This window comes from Pseudochaenichthys georgianus, chromosome 3, assembly GCF_902827115.2.
Source record: "Pseudochaenichthys georgianus chromosome 3, fPseGeo1.2, whole genome shotgun sequence".
Classification (NCBI taxonomy): domain Eukaryota; kingdom Metazoa; phylum Chordata; class Actinopteri; order Perciformes; family Channichthyidae; genus Pseudochaenichthys; species Pseudochaenichthys georgianus.
Genome location: NC_047505.1, coordinates 32,704,825 through 32,721,612, shown reverse-complemented (window position 1 = coordinate 32,721,612; position 16,788 = coordinate 32,704,825). Strand labels below are relative to the sequence as shown.

The 16,788-nt window shown below is 45.5% G+C and overlaps 1 protein-coding gene across 1 annotated transcript in view; it reads right to left on the bottom strand.

Moving 5' to 3' along the window:
- Nucleotides 1-16,788, bottom strand: part of acsf3 (acyl-CoA synthetase family member 3) — a 44,707-nt gene that overhangs the window by 12,544 nt on the left and 15,375 nt on the right. The window contains exons 6-7 of the mRNA XM_034079842.1: nt 1,950-2,047; nt 1,553-1,679 (exon numbers count right to left, since the gene is read on the bottom strand). Of these exons, the coding sequence (XP_033935733.1) occupies nt 1,553-1,679; nt 1,950-2,047 (225 nt within the window). The remainder of the gene's footprint in view (nt 1-1,552; nt 1,680-1,949; nt 2,048-16,788) is intronic.

The following is a 16,788-nucleotide window of genomic DNA, read 5'->3' as shown; positions in this document are numbered from 1 at the left end:
TGTGGGTTTATTTTATGATCTATTCAGTCTTAATGTCAGTTAAAATTATTCCAGATGTATTTATGAGACATGATACTTTAAAGAGTTTTCTGTGTTACTTTGCTATAATCATTATAGCAAAGTAACACAGAAAACTTTTTTTTACAGCTCTAAATACAACAATGCTTCTGAGCCTCAGTTCAAGCAAAGGTGTGTGTGTGTGTGTGTGTGTGTGTGTGTGTGTGTGTGTGTGTGTGTGTGTGTGTGTGTGTGTGTGTGTGTGTGTGTGTGTGTGTGTGTGTGTGTGTGTGTGTGTGTGTGTGTGTGTGTGTGTGTGTGTGTGTGTGTGTGTATTTAAGTTGGCATCGGGGAGCACAGACAGGTGGGTAGGCAAGGACTGTGTTTGAAAGCTTCCTATTGAGCAGTCCATGCTGTGTGTGTGTGTGTGTGTGTGTGTGTGTGTGTGTGTGTGTGTGTGTGTGTGTGTGTGTGTGTGTGTGTGTGTGTGTGTGTGTGTGTGTGTGTGTGTGTGTGTGTGTGTGTGTGTGTGTGTGTGCGCGCGCGTGTGCGCGCGCGCGTGTGTGTGTGCGCGCGTGTGCGCACGGCTTGAGGGACTGGTCTGTGGGGAGCTGATTGCACGGGCTCTCATTATGTGGCCAGCGGCTGTAATGGAGTGTGACAGCAGCTTGCTGTGCTCTGGATCTCTGTCCTTCCAGCCTGCAAAGCCAATTAAACACACTCTGCCCAGCTCTCCCACCGCCTCGCCCAGCGTTGCTCTCCATCACTTGCTACTTCCTTGCTTCTTTTCACCCTCGACCCCTTCACCACCACCACCAGCATCAGCTCCCCTTCCCTCTCTGGGGCCTTTCATGCCATCGTTCTGTAGCAGACTTTCTCTAACCCCTCCACCACATACTTACTGCTCTTTCCTCACTCTGTTGGCTTCTTGCTCTAACTTCCTGTTGTCTACTGGCCAATTAAAGGCTCCAATTGCTTTTGCCCACCCTCCTGTATCACCCAGCCTCCCTTCACTCACCCCAAGCCAACTTAAAGCTTGTCTCCTGGTGTCTTTGCAGTGAAGCAGAGCTCCTTTGGGGGGGTAGAATGAGAATGTTTGGGCTGCAGGGACAGAGAGAGCCTCTGCACACACACACAGAGCGAGAGGGAAGAAGAGCAAGACAGCAACACTTGGTTTCTCAAAACGCAGAGCAGTCACAACCACTTTGGAGAAAAAATGCCCCGCAGCACCAAAAACACATATCGTCCATCATTACTCATAGTCCCCCAAAATGCGCACAGACTCACACGAACAGTCAATTGTGTGTGTGTGCTACCTTGACTGGACTCATGGTTTTTAAGTTTTTAAAATCAAACTCTGAGAGTGCAGCCTGTAGCAGAGACGAAAACATATTTTTAAATCTTTCGCCCTCCTGTGAATCCCTCTGACAGCACCAACCATGTACTGTAGATGCAATTAGTGGCAGAGCTCACACTCTCTAAGGGAGAGTGTGTGCATGGATAGTGCCGGTGTGTGAGTTAGGAGAAAAGGGAAGGAGAGAGGAGGTGTTAGTACCTGTTTTGAACCATCCGTCCTCAGTGAAAGACTCTTGGGTCTCTTGAGGTTTATTCCAGTACTCTGTAAAAACAGACGGACCTCGAACTAGGAGTTCCCCTTCTTTTCCCTCCAGACCTGGACGGACCTGCGATACATTACAGAGAGAATGGGATAGAGGATAGAAAAGATAAAAGAAAGAAAGTAAAGAAAAGATTGCACTATCCAGTAATGAGTGTTGTTCCAGCCAACAACAGCAAGATGGCATATGCTGAACAGAATGTAATTGCAGAGTTATGAAATACAAAAAAAATGGAATATCTGATATGTTTGTATTTCTGGAATTGTGCATCAAATAATTGTTTTCATCCACTGTCTGCAAATAATGCATTTAATAACTGGATACTTGATTGATTACCTGAGTCTCGCGGTGATTGCCCTCCACAATGGTGGTGTTGATAGTGTTATTCATAACAATCCGGACATCCACAGTGGGAAGGGGCAACCCGACAGCGCCTGTCAAAAAAACAAGCAATAACAGAAAATGTAAAAAGGAAATGTCGGCTGATGGGATGATTTGTGTCTCCTCCACATAACTGGAACACTTATATGGGCAATAACCAGTGGACATCCTTTAGTGCAGGATTTCAACCACAGTGGGAGTGCTCTCTTCCAAAATGGCATTATCCTCTGTCCGCAGGGCATAACTGGTCACTGAATGGTTTGCTGAGCTCGTAAAACACTAAACTGAAAGCCATTCGTCTCAGTCACCACAAGTCTGCTTACTTGTACAGTAATGGAGATTTGTGGGGCAATGCATGACACAGCTATTTTCTCCAACATCAAATTAAATATGGGAACTCTTAAAAATAGATACCAGGCCCAGAATAGACTGAAGGATGTTGCCACTTATAAAAAGGACTGAAAGAGTTTTTTCAGAAAGACACTGAACTGCAACATCCTTGGCATTAAGTCCAACGTTTACTTAAAATATCACTCTCCTCTGACACTGTTTTATATGTTACACAAATATGCAGAGCAGACAGATAACTAATACGTTGTGACCATAAGTGTTTGTTGTTTCTTGTGCCTAGGAACTAATGTTTGTTCAAGTACTGGTACTGTGTGTTTTGTTGATGCACTGGGCAACTCAACGTGGGTTGATGTCTTTATTGAAGCTCTGCTTAGAGCATCATACATCATTGTGACACAAAGTTATTAAAAAAGGGAACTTTAAAGATTCAAATCTCCTTTCATGACAAGCGGCCAACGAGGTATTTGTTTTATGTTTTCATGTGGGCGTCATGCCCTATTTTCATTTATATATTTGTATGTGTAGCACACTATGCTAATGTATTTGGCTATGTATATATGTTGTTCATTGTTGTAGTTCTCTTGGCGTAACGGAAGAAGGGAGGCTACAATATATAACTCCAAGAATAAATGCGCGTTTTAAAAAACCGACATGTGTCTGTGTCAGAATCAGAAGAGAAGCTACACTATGCCTCCACATGATCATCCACTAAAGAATCTTCGGACCCGTTTTACTGCTTCTTACTCCTGTAGCATTCAGAACTTCAGTACAAAATGCATGACAAGGCTTTCATTGCAGCACGGTTATAAAAACATTTATGTAATATAATAAGAATCAAGCAACAACACTGTTCATAACTGTGAACTGCCATAATGTTTAAGTGTAACTATTAATAAGAAATGTGTAAATAAAGTGTTACAAATCGGAAATTCACACATGCAATGAAAGGTGGTGTCAGCCTTCATATTGGAGCGTGTAGTCCAGGTAATTATAGCAAGCGATGCACTGGGGCTAAGGGAGAGAGTCTCAGTGGTCTTGTGTGTGTGTCAGGGTGGGAATTTCACGACGGCCACGACGGCCATGGCCGTCGTTGCCCCGCACTTTGGCCGTGATGCCCTGTTAAAAAAAATGCAATTCACGGCCAAAGTGGCGTTTGTGCCCCTGTCAAAAGTAAAAAAAAATGTCCTGTGGTATTGGTATTTTGACTAGCAATTTAGTTAAATTGTTTCGTTTATCAACGCTACAACATAGCGTTTCTTGAGTCGGTTGTCGTTGTTGGGGGGAAAGCAAACAGCTGTTTGCTGCTCACGATGTGCTCCGCAGCGGGAGGGCGCTCCTTCTTCACTACAGACCGCCAGATCGCGCCACCTAACCATTCTCCAAAATGTTTTTAATACCAGCGGTAACCGGCCAAGCGCCGGGCAAAAAACATTCTTCTAATAAAAGAAAGTCACCGGAGGAGTTAAATGAGTGACAGGGAGTTGGCTGCAGTGCCGCGTCCTAAAACCCTTATCGATTCGATTTATGATTCGAACATTATAAAAGTAGGGTAGACATGTGGAGATTATCCGGCTGAACAAAACGTGCATTTATCAAACAGGTTTGTTTTCCACAGACCTTATTTCCAGCTATTTTCCAAAACCCTGTGGAGAAATTCCATTGCTTTTTGTGGAGGGAACCAGCAGCTTACTTCCTGGTTTCAGGACGCGTCACTGGCTGCACCTCTCAATATGATGGCAATATAAACAAGGTATTCTGTCGGCTCTGTACATCAATGTCGACCTATGCTGACAAGTAAGTGAAGAGTAGACAATATAAAGGTATTGGCGAAATGTCCCAGCAGTTTAGGATAATGAAGGCTCTAATCTAATCTACTACATAGCCATTACATGTCTAACTCCTAATGACAGGAAGGCAGAAAGTGCATTATACAAATAATAATACTCATAATAATAGCAGTCATTTTAACAATGACCGCAATATCATTATTTTAATAAACCAAATATGAACAATTGAGGAAAATGAGGAAGAACTGATGATTAAAATGTTGTAGTACAAGTAGTAATGTAGTTAGTGCATAAATTATTGCAACAAATGTGTTAATTTTCTTCATTATTAGTCGATTTTTTTTTTGGTGGACGAATGCTCCGGGCCAGTGGTTACAATGGTGGGGCCAGTGACAATACAATTTTACCCTTACTGTCTACCCCTGACTGACTTATGTGGTTTATGGCTGAACTTAACATATACGTTTAAGAAACACTATTGCTATTCAGCCGTTTGTAAAACGACTGGTGTTGACGTTAGTGCTACACTTTTCAGTCATGTTGATTGACCAGCGTAATTTAACCAAACAGCCTTTGTGCCCTGTCATGTGGCCTTTGTGCCCTGTCATGTGGCCTTTGTGCCCTTAAAAAAAATGTGAACGGGAAGGCCAAATGGCCTTGCCCCTAAAATGACGAAATTCCAAGCCGTGTGTGTGTGTGTGTGTGTGTGTGTGTGTGTGTGTGTGTGTGTGTGTGTGTGTGTGTGTGTGTGTGTGTGTGTGTGTGTGTGTGTGTGTGTGTGTGTGTGTGTGTGTGTGTGTGTGTGTGTGTGTGTGTGTGTGTGTGTGTGTGTGTGTGTGTGTGTGTGTGTGTGTGTGTGTGTGTGTGTGTGTGTGTGTGTGTGTAACCCTAAGGCTATTATACCATTTCACAGACCACTGCTCTCCCAATAGAGATCTGGTCAGGTCCAGATTAAAGAGTGATTCTCTCACTTCATATTGATCTAATCCACTCTGGTCTTGATTGGCAATGTCTATCACACACACACACCATCACTTGCACTCAGCACGGAAAACCAACTAAACACAGAAGTAACAAGACGGCTTCAGTTTCAGGCTAGCAGACGCTTCGAAGTCCGAAGGTCGGACAAGCTGAAGCCAGACGGGTTATAATGATGAGTGCATCCTGAACTGCTTTGGACGTTGTGAACAAGGTTGATTGAGAGTTAAAGCAAGTGCTGCCTCTGGTATCTTATTTTCATTAGAGAGACAGTATGGAGGATAGAGTGGATCAAGAGGACATGCACTGTCTTGCTCAAGGACATTTCAGCAGGGTTAAGCTGCATCTACCTCCCACACCTGTGTGACTGGGATGGGAGGAGCTGGGTCTGAATATCCCTGTAACTCAGTGAATTTGTGACGCTGTAAGTCATTTGTTTACCTTTAACAACAGAACAACATGATTATTAGGCTGGACACTGAGAACAAAATAAAAAAGAATTACACCATTTCTAGAGTATTTCAAATGTAATACTGTAAATCAAGTTAAGGAAATACTTTCAAAAATATTTTCACAAGCTCATCTTCTGTTGAATCAAGCTTATGAGTTGCAAATATTCATCACAGCCCCTCAAACTGATAAATATCTCGCCATCTGTAGTGTTTTCTCCGATTAGAAGATGTGACGATTATTTCATATATGCATTATGTTATGTACAGATTTATTTATTTATTTATTTATTTTTTAAATACTATGGGAACAGGCATCAAATCCTTTACATACTTGTTGTTTAGACGAGTACGGTTCAGCTGATATAACACAACCATCTCACTCGTGCTGAATATTTTTTGTAAAGTACTTTCTCACATGTATCAGGTTCAAGGGTTACATTCAATTGTTTTAAAAAGTTTGGAAGAAGCTCTGCTGCTATAAAGGTAGGATGTTAATAAAACAACACTTTTATTTAGAGCTGCTACGTGCACAAAAAGACAGAGGCGTTGAATAGTTGTGATTGATTTGCAAAGACAACCTTAAGAGCCACGCTAAGATTAACTGAGTTGATTTAAGGTGTGGGCAGAAAAGCAAAGCTGCAGCAGCTCCGCAGTCAGAGGCTTTTGCAGCGCAACACTCAATGAGTTCACAATACCACATTTTACCCAGGATATCTGTGATTCTCGAGCTGTGTGGAGTTGAGCAACGAGCCAAGGGTTAGAAATGACCTCTCTTGTTTTCTCTTTGTATCTGTTGGACAATTGTTTGTATCACTTTTAATGTGAACAGCGTTGTGCAAAATGATTAATGTCTTCAGGGACTTTTCAACTTACTGTATCTTGGTGTGTAATTGTGAAGTCAACTTGAAAAATCCTCACAGGAGATCAAGGGGTTAAAAAGTCGGGCTGATTGACAGAGTGGCAGCTGTCTGAAATCAGTCTCTAATTGCTAATCAGCGTCGCTGCACCTTTAAAAGCAACGCACCTGAAAGAAGGGCAGTAATCAAAGCTGGAAAGGGACAAACTAAAGAGCGTGCGTCCAGCAGCAGCAACGAACCAGCAGAATAAACGTTGAAGAAGCAGCACTGGTGCAGCCATAAAAAGCTGGAGAAGCGGCCGGTGAGATACGAACTGTGTGTTTAGTCAAGTCATACAACTTACCGTTCATGGCGCACGTTAGAACGTGCGTTCTATTTCAGTGTCATTTGTTTGTTTGATGTCCTCAAGCTAAAGCAACATGATTGTTGATTTAAAAACGAGTGTGTTTTGTTTATTGAGATAGGTAGATTGGTAAAAACGGTTTGCATGCTGCTAAGAATTCAGTCTATTATATTTGCATTTTTAATGAGACTGCATAAGTTAAAAACTGTTTAAAACATAATTTATAAAAATCCATTAAGAAAGTAAGAACAATATTCACAAGTGTTAAAAAGTATATGTAAAGCATGTATTTTTTCATTTATTATTTGATGTGCATTGTATTTACAGTAATTATTTTTCATTTAAGGTTTTTTACCTTACAACTTACAACATAAGCTGTACTGCAACAACAAATACCAAAGTAAAGAAAAACTCAAAAGAAACAAAGTTGTGGTCATTGTACGAGTGAAACCCAGTGAAAACCTCCTATGGACTGTACCATCCCTTTCAAGCGGGGAAAACTGCAAATATACCCAAGGGCTTGACAGTAAAAAACCGGGGCTGGAACAGTGAAAACAGTGACCTGGAAAAAGATAAAATACCACCCTGCAAACAGTCAGTGGACCCAAATCCAACATGGCTGATCAAACAGTCAGGAAAACAGTTGGGCAGCTCAAAAATGAGCGGACTGCAGCAAAACGATCCTTCACACGACTAGCTAACAGTATCATCAGAACTCACGACGACATGTCAGAAGACCAGCTCCAATATAGCTTCAATAAACTCTCCATGGGAGCCGACAAAGTCATGGAAACCAATGACGAAGTCATGGCAGAGGTCATTGCAGTAAAGGAGGCAGAGCTGAAAGAGGAGGAGTCAGTCGAACCAACCGAACAGCAAGAAGCCGACATAGCAAGGACCACAAATGAATGTGACTTGAAGCTGAAGGAGGTTGGAGAGCTACTTAGAGACATGCTTTGGCAAAAGTTTGGAGATGAACTGTGCACAGCTGTAGAACTAGCAGAAGCTGAGTGTCGCTCGAGTATGTCCTGATGGCAACCATGAGGCCTACGAATTCATGCTTAGCCATCTGAAGTCACTGATGGGGACAGCAAAGGAAGCTCATTGCAAGTGGCAGCAGTGGGTTCCAGTGGAAAACCAGAAGGAGTTCCGCAATCGGTTGAGAGACATCGAACGGGAAGCAACCAGTCTGGTTTCCAGAAAGGCTGAGTTCATCATGGCGAGACGACAGGAAGACACAAGGTCAGGATCAACAAGTACTGCCAGTCATCCCATCTTTACCCTAAGCATTAGGCTAAAACCCACAGCTCTCCCCAGATTCTCTGGCTACAAGCGTGATTTTCACAGGTGGAGAAGAGACTGGGAGTCGCTCCAAAAACAGGGAGAACCAACAGGCTCCAAAGAAGTGAAAAATATACAGTTGCTAGACAGTCTCGATGACAGGATCAAGAAAGACTTTCACCTCACTACTTAGAACACCGCAGATGACATTCTCCGTGTCTTGGAGAACCGCTATGGCAATCGAACGGCTATTGCCATTGAAATAGTGGAAGACCTTCAGAAGATGCCATCTGTCAGAAGTAGCCAACCAAGGAAAATTGTCGAGTTGATTCAAGCCGTGGAGAAAGCACTCTGGGACCTGAGTGACCTCGGAGACACAGGCGCCATAAAGAATCCTCTTGTAACAAAATCGATAGAGAGTAAACTCCCTGAGTCCCTCAAAAAAGAGTGGCTTGTATATGTAGCCGATCCAAAAAATGGTGTGACGCCAGATAAAAGGTTTGATTATCTCTTGGAGTTTCTCAAGCAGCAAGAGACTATCTATGAGGAGCTCGAGCAACTACGAGATGAGGAGCCAAGTAAACCAAGTAAGCCGAGTTGGAAAGAAACCAGAATTGAGCAGAAAAGTGCCAGAACCAAGTCTACAAAGTCAGCTGATGACCAAGGCTGTGTAGTCTGCGGCGATGTCAAACACAAGAGGAAGCTCTACTTCTGCAAGCAGTTCAGGGCTCTGAGTGCAGCAGAAAGGAAGGTTTCAGTAAGGAAGTTGGGTGCATGTACAAGGTGCCTTGAGGTTCACGACGACCAGTCATCCTGCAAACCTGGCTTTCTATGCAGAAACGAGGACTGCAGAGATGGAAAGGCTGAGCATCACTACTACCTCTGTCCAAAGTCTGTGTCAAAGAGGTCTGGTGACAGATCTGAAAAGGATAAAGGCAAAAAGAAGTACACAGAGGGTCAAGAAGATTTCATCAAAAATCTCCCACCAGACCTAGCAAAGCAGTGTGGGGAGGTTTTCTCAAATGTTGCCTCCAGAGTCTTCAAAACCTCAAATGACCAACAAAGTCTAATTGAAAAGAGTGGAATGCAAGAGCTTCCAGTGATCATGATGCTACTCGTCGTCACAGCTAACGCCGGACAGAAAGTCGGAACACTCATCGACTTAGCATCTGACACAAATTACATCACTCACAGAGCGGCGAGCCGCCTGGATCTCAAGAGTGAAGATATCATGCTCGTTGTACATGGAGTTGTCGGCATGAAGATTCAAGTAAAGACAAAGCACTATCTCCTCAAAATCCGTGTATCCACCCCCAAGGGCACACTGAGAGCACATCAATTGGTTTGCTATGGGCTTGACAACATTGCAGACGTCCACAAAAGTGTGACACCTCAGCAACTGCAGCCATTCTTCCCAGACGTACCTCTTGATGAGCTTGTGAGGCCCAAAGAAGTCAAGCTTCTCATTAGCCACAGAGAAGGCCAGTTATCTCCTCAGAGGATCAGAGTCGTGGGAGACCTCGTACTGTGGGACGGACCACTCGGGAAAACAGTTGGAGGAATCCACCCCAGACTGTTTGAGGAGGTTGAAGTGTCAGCCCACATGTCAAAGACACACTTTGCGAGATCAATGAGAGCAGCAGCTGTGAAAGATGAAGAGCTCACTAACCCCATTCCAGAACAAAACCCCTCAAGCAAAGAAGCAGCTGAAATACAGGGATCAACTGTTTCGACCAGCAAAGAGAGTTTCCTGAAATGGTGACAATGGGACAGCATTGGCGCAGCATGCAAGCCCAGATGTGGAGGCTGCCGGTGCGGAAACTGCCAGCCCGGTGGTAAAGAAATGACCCTTTCAGAGGAAAGGGAGCTTGAGGTGGTAAAGGATGGACTCACCTATGTCAGGAGCGATGATCACAGCAGAGAACCACATTGGCATGCAAAGTATCCCTGGCTAGAGGATCCGGCCTCACTGCCGAACAACAGAGGTGCAGTTGAAGCAACATTCCTAAGAACAGAGAAGCAGCTAGCCAAGGCACCAGAGTGGAAGTCTGCCTACAAAGCTCAAGTGCATGACATGATCGACAGAGGAGCTGCAATCAAGTTGACTAAAGAGCAGATCATGACCTGGAAAGGACCAGTATGGTTCATGAGTCACCTTATTGCACCAAACCCACACTCTACAACAACCCCAGTAAGGCTCGTCTGGAACAGCAGTCAAAAGTTCAGAGGCACCAGCATGAACGACTTGCTGATGAAAGGGCCAGACGTCCTTAACCAGATATGTGCTGTCCTCCTGAGGTTCAGAGGGGGAACCAACGCTGCCTTAGGGGACATCAGGAAAATATACAATTCTGTATGGTTGGAAGATAGAGAGATGCACCTCCACAGGTTCCTCTGGCGGGATTCTGAGGACAAAGAGTTGGAGGAGTACGCAATCACCAGAGTCAATATTGGTGACAAGCCTGCAGGATGCATCGCACAGCTCGCAATGCGAGAAACAGCCAACCTACCTCCTTTCGCCCACCTTGAAGAGGAGCGAGGGGTACTACAAAATGATAGCTACGTTGACGACATCCTCACGTCTCACAACGACTTCGAGAAGCTGAAAACCATCACAGCAAACGTGGAGCAAATCCTGAAAGCTGGAGGGTTCCTGTTGAAGCCTTGGGTCTTCTCAGGCCAAAGTGGGAGGAAGGGGAACAACAACAAACCAATGAAGACCAAAGTTAATAACATGGTCCTTCCGAATCAAATGAGGGATGAAGATAACAAAGCGCTTGGTCTAGGCTACCTTGTGGAAGAAGACAAGATCCATGTAATGGCATCCATTAACTTCTCAAAGAGAAAGAAGAAGATGCGACTTGGCCAAGACCTTCTACTACTAGACCAAGTAAGAGCGCAAACCCCAAACCCTTTGACAAGAAGGAACCTCCTGAGTCAAGTCTCAGGGTTGTATGATCCAGTTGTTCTGGTAACTCCTGCCAAGCAGAAGGGTGCCATCCTTGTGCGGAGAGCATTCCAGGAGGCAAAGAGCGACAACTGCCCTGTCAAAGACACCTGGGATACAGCATTGTCAGACAGTCTCAGAGAAGATGCAATCCGACTCTTCGAAGAGTATGTGCAACTCGGGCAGGTTACATTCACCAGGGCCATAACGCCTCCAAACTTCATTGGAAAACCTTGGGCAATAACATTCTCCGATGGAAGCGAGCATGCTTACGGTGCTGTGGTGTACCTCCGGTGGAACACCGACCAAGGCCCATTTGTCACTCTGGTGGATTCCAAGGCGAAACTAACTCCTTTAGACCACAAAGGTGATGCTGTTAAGGCAGAGATATGCGGAGCAGTGTTTGCCTCACGTCTCAAAACATACTTCGAGCAGCACAGCAAGATCCAGGTTGGAAAGTGGTTCCATGTGATTGATAGCCAAACAGTCCTCGGTGCAATCCAGAGAGAGAGCTATGGTTATCAGACCTTCTTCGCAAACAGAATCGGAGAGATCCAGAACACAACAGCGATCCAAGATTGGTTCCTGGTCCTCTTAATATTGCTGACATCATAACCAGAGGGGCCAGTCCTCAAGACCTGGATGAAAGTTCAGAATGGCAGAACGGACCAACGTTCTTGAAGTTTCCAGTGGATGACTGGCCAATGAAATCTGCCAAAGATTTGGTGACAGCTGCCAGAGACAGTGTCAACAGATTGCAAAAGAAAACGTTTGTTGCAGCACTAACCAGAGCCAAGGCAAAGGCACAAGTGCCATCAGATCCAAACGATGCCAACACACAAAACCCATCAGAGCTAAAGCTAGATCAGCAACAAACCCAAACACACCCAAAAAGGCCACCAGCAGGATCAGCTGTCCTAAACCGTGTGAACCTTGCTCAAGATGAGGAGAAGAGCATGGGTCGTGAAGGGTCGGAGGATTGCTCAGAAAGTGGTAAAAAACTGCATGCTCTGCAGAAAAACTAAAGCGAAAAGATGCCAGAAAATAATGGGTGATCTACCTCCAGAGGACAGAACCAGCTGCCCCCTTTGAATACACAACAGTAGACCTCTTCGGACCGTACCAAGTCAAGGATGATGTCAAGAAAAGAGTGTCACTGAAGGTTTGGGGAGTTGTGTTTTGTTGCATGGCTTCCAGAGCTATTCACACAGAGCTGGTGAACTCTCAATCCACTGAAAGTTTCCTGTTCGCCTACCAGAGGTTCACAGCACTACGAGGTCAAGAAGATCTGGTCAGATCCAGGTACTAACTTCGTAGGGGCTAAGCCAGTCCTAGAAGAACAGTACAGATTTCTTACCAATCTTGACAAAGCTACACTAGAAGAGAGAGCTGCCAAGAATGGCACAGAATGGACATGGAAAATTCATCCTGCCGATTCTCCACACCGGAACGGTGCTGCAGAAGCTGCTGTGCGCATCATCAAGAGAGCACTGCAGAGTCTGGGAGGAGAGTCGGGGCTAAGTTGGAGTGAATTCCAAACAACTCTCTACATGGCAGCCAATCTTACGAATGAAAGACCAATTGACGCCAGAACACAGAGCCGAGAAGACAGCGTTCAGTTCATCACTCCTAACTGTCTCCTGCTCGGACGAGCATCGCAGAGTGGAGATGTCAGAACATTGGACTTCAGTGACTATCCCTACAAAAGGCTTAAAGAAATGCAAGCGCAAGTGAACAAGTTCTGGAGGCACTGGAGTCAACTCGCTGGCCCTAATCTATTCGTAAGGAACAAGTGGCATATAGCCAAGAGAAATGTCGCAGTCGGAGACATCGTCTGGATTGCAGACCAAAACGCCCTGAGGGGTCAGTTCAGGATTGCAAAAGTGGTCAGTGTCAACTCGGACAGCAAAGGAATTGTGAGGGATGTCAACGTCAGAACATTCCCAAGCTACCCTGTTCCTGTCACAAGGCCTACCACAGCAAAAGCAAATCACCAAAGATCGAAAAAACTCAAAGAGGAGATCCCAGCGACAGTTCTTCACAGAGACGTCAGGCGACTGGTCGTCTTACTTAACGCTGAAGAGCAGAACAAAGCGTCAGACCCAAGTTTACCTTTGTAACATGCGACCTCCCAGGTGTCTCTACTGGAAAGTCGAGTGGGAGGTGTGAAGTCAACTTGAAAAATTCTCACAGGAGATCAAGGGGTTAAAAAGTCGGGCTGATTGACAGAGTGGCAGCTGTCTGAAATCAGTCTCTAATTGCTAATCAGCGTCGCTGCACCTTTAAAAGCAACGCACTTGAAAGAAGGGCAGTAATCAAAGCTGGAAAGGGACAAACTAAAGAGCGTGCGTCCAGCAGCAGCAACGAACCAGCAGAATAAACGTTGAAGAAGCAGCACTGGTGCAGCCATAAAAAGCTGGAGAAGTGGCCGGTGAGAGACGAACTGTGTGTTTAGTCAAGTCATACAACTTACCGTTCATGGCGCACGTTAGAACGTGCGTTCTAGTTCAGTGTCATTTGTTTGTTTGATGTCCTCAAGCTAAAGCAACATGATTGTTGATTTAAAAACGAGTGTGTTTTGTTTATTGAGATATGTAGATTGGTAAAAACGGTTTGCATGCTGCTAAGAATTCAGTCTATTATATTTGCATTTTTAATGAGACTGCATAAGTTAAAAACTGTTTAAAACATAATTTATAAAAATCCATTAAGAAAGTAAGAACAATATTCACAAGTGTTAAAAAGTATATGTAAAGCATGTATTTTTTCATTTATTATTTGATGTGCATTGTATTTACAGTAATTATTTTTCATTTAAGGTTTTTTACCTTACAACTTACAACATAAGCTGTACTGCAACAACAAATACCAAAGTAAAGAAAAACTCAAAAGAAACAAAGTTGTGGTCATTGTACGAGTGAAACCCAGTGAAAACCTCCTATGGACTGTACCATCCCTTTCAAGCGGGGAAAACTGCAAATATACCCAAGGGCTTGACAGTAAAAAACCGGGGCTGGAACAGTGAAAACAGTGACCTGGAAAAAGATAAAATACCACCCTGCAAACAGTCAGTGGACCCAAATCCAACATGGCTGATCAAACAGTCAGGAAAACAGTTGGGCAGCTCAAAAATGAGCGGACTGCAGCAAAACGATCCTTCACACGACTAGCTAACAGTATCATCAGAACTCACGACGACATGTCAGAAGACCAGCTCCAATATAGCTTCAATAAACTCTCCATGGGAGCTGACAAAGTCATGGAAACCAATGACGAAGTCATGGCAGAGGTCATTGCAGTAAAGGAGGCAGAGCTGAAAGAGGAGGAGTCAGTCGAACCAACCGAACAGCAAGAAGCCGACATAGCAAGGACCACAAATGAATGTGACTTGAAGCTGAAGGAGGTTGGAGAGCTACTTAGAGACATGCTTTGGCAAAAGTTTGGAGATGAACTGTGCACAGCTGTAGAACTAGCAGAAGCTGAGTGTCGCTCGAGTATGTCCTGATGGCAACCATGAGGCCTTGACAGTAATTATTCAGAACAACTTTAAAAATACGGTTAACTGAAGCGGTTAGGGGGTGAGGTACTTAAACAATAAGCTGATCAAACTTTTTTTTTTATGTTTAGAATGAACAGTTTAGTAATATTATCTAAACCACTCTATTTAGAGGTGGATACTGAAAGTGCAATTGTAATGATGGTAATAAAGAGATAGTTTCAGTAATAAAATGTTTCTTTGTCTTTGTTTTCAAATAGGTATGGCTATATATTTGGCTTTTTTTCCTTAACCCATCTAATCATTTGTGTTTTTCAGACTTCTTAGCGGATAGGGATACTCACAAGTCCCCGGTTAGGTGCTTCGTTGTTGGAGTTTACCCCAGTGGACGAGAGGGTCGCCTCCCTACGCCTGCGGGTTATGGGGGGGAAAACTCTGACTGTTGTGTGTGCTTATGCACCCAACAGCAGTTCAGAGTATACGGCCTTCTTGGAGACCCTGGAAAGAGTCCTGTATGGGGCTCCTGAAGGGGACTCTTTAGTCTTGCTGGGAGACTTCAACGCACATGTGGGCAATGATGGAGACACTTGGAGGGGCGTGATTGGGAGGAACGGCCCCCCTGATCTGAACCGGAGTGGTGGTTTGTTACTGGACTTCTGTGCTAGTCATGGATTGGCCATAACAAACACCATGTTCGAACATAAGGATGCTCATAAGTGTACGTGGTACCAGAGCACCCTAGGCAGAAGGTCCATGATCGATTTCGTTATCGTATCATCGGACCTGAGGCCGTATGTTTTGGACACTCGGGTAAAGAGAGGGGCGGAGTTGTCAACTGATCACCATCTGGTGGTGAGTTGGGTCGAGTGGCGGGGGAAGCCTCTGGATAGACCTGGTAAGCCCAAACGTGTAGTTCGGGTGAACTGGGAACGTCTGGAGGAGGCCCAAGTTCAGGAGGCCTTCAACTCACACCTCCGGCGGAGCTTTTCAGGTATTCCTGTGGAGGTTGGGGACATTGAACCAGAGTGGTCGGTGTTCCTCTATTGCCGAAGCCGCGGCGGGGAGCTGTGGTCTCAAGGTCCTAGGTGCCTCAAGGGGCGGTAACCCTCGAACCTCCTGGTGGACACCGGTGGTCAGGGAAGCCGTCCGACTGAAGAAGGAGGCCTTCAGGGATTTGTTATCCCGGGAGACTCCCGAAGCAGTTGCAAGGTACCGACAGGCCCGAAGGGCAGCAGCCTCATCCGTGGCCAAGGCAAAGCAGCGGGTGTGGGAGAAGTTCGGAGAAGACATGGAGAAGGACTTTCGGGCGGCACCAAAGTTGTTCTGGAAAACTGTCCGACACCTCAGGAGGGGGAAGCAGGGAACCATCCAAGCTGTGTACAGTAAGGATGGGACGTTGTTGACCTCAACTGATGGAGTGTTAGGGCGTTGGAAGGAACACTTTGAGGAACTCCTGAACCCGACAACTCCGCCTTCTATGTTAGAGGCAGAGCTGGAGTATGACGGGGGATCAACACCAATCTCCCGGGGGGAGGTCACTGAGGTCGTCAAACAACTCCACAGTGGCAAAGCCCCGGGGGTGGATGAGATCCGCCCAGAAATGCTGAAGGCTCTGGGTGTTGAGGGACTGTCATGGTTGACACGTCTCGTCAACATTGCGTGGAAGTCGGAAACAGTACCGAAGGAGTGGCAGACCGGGGTGGTGGTTCCCCTTTTTAAAAAGGGGGACAGAGGGTGTGTGCCAATTACAGAGGCATCACACTACTCAGCCTCCCCGGGAAAGTTTACTCTAAGGTACTCGAAAGGAGGGTCAGGCCGATTGTTGAACCTCAGATTGAGGAGGAACAATAGGGAATGAGTCCTTACCCCAAGTGAAGGAGTTCAAGTATCTCGGGGTCTTGTTCTCGAGTGAGGGAACAATGGAGCGTGAGATGGGCCGGAGAATCGGAGCAGCGGGAGCGGTACTGCAGTCGCTTTACCGCACCGTTGTGACGAAAAGGGAGCTGAGCCAGAAGGCAAAGCTCTCTGTCTACCGGGCCATTTTCGTTCCTACCCTCACCTATGGTCATGAAGGATGGGTCATGACCGAAAGAACGAGATCGCGGATACAAGCGGCCGAGATGGGTTTTCGCCGCAGGGTCGCTGGTGTCTCCCTTAGGGATAAGGTGAGAAGTTCGGTCATCCGGGAGGGACTCGGAGTTGAGCCGCTCCTCCTTCGCGTCGAAAGGAGCCAGTTGAGATGGTTCGGGCACCTAGTTAGGATGCCACCTGGGCGCCTCCCTAGGGAGGTGTTCCAGGCACG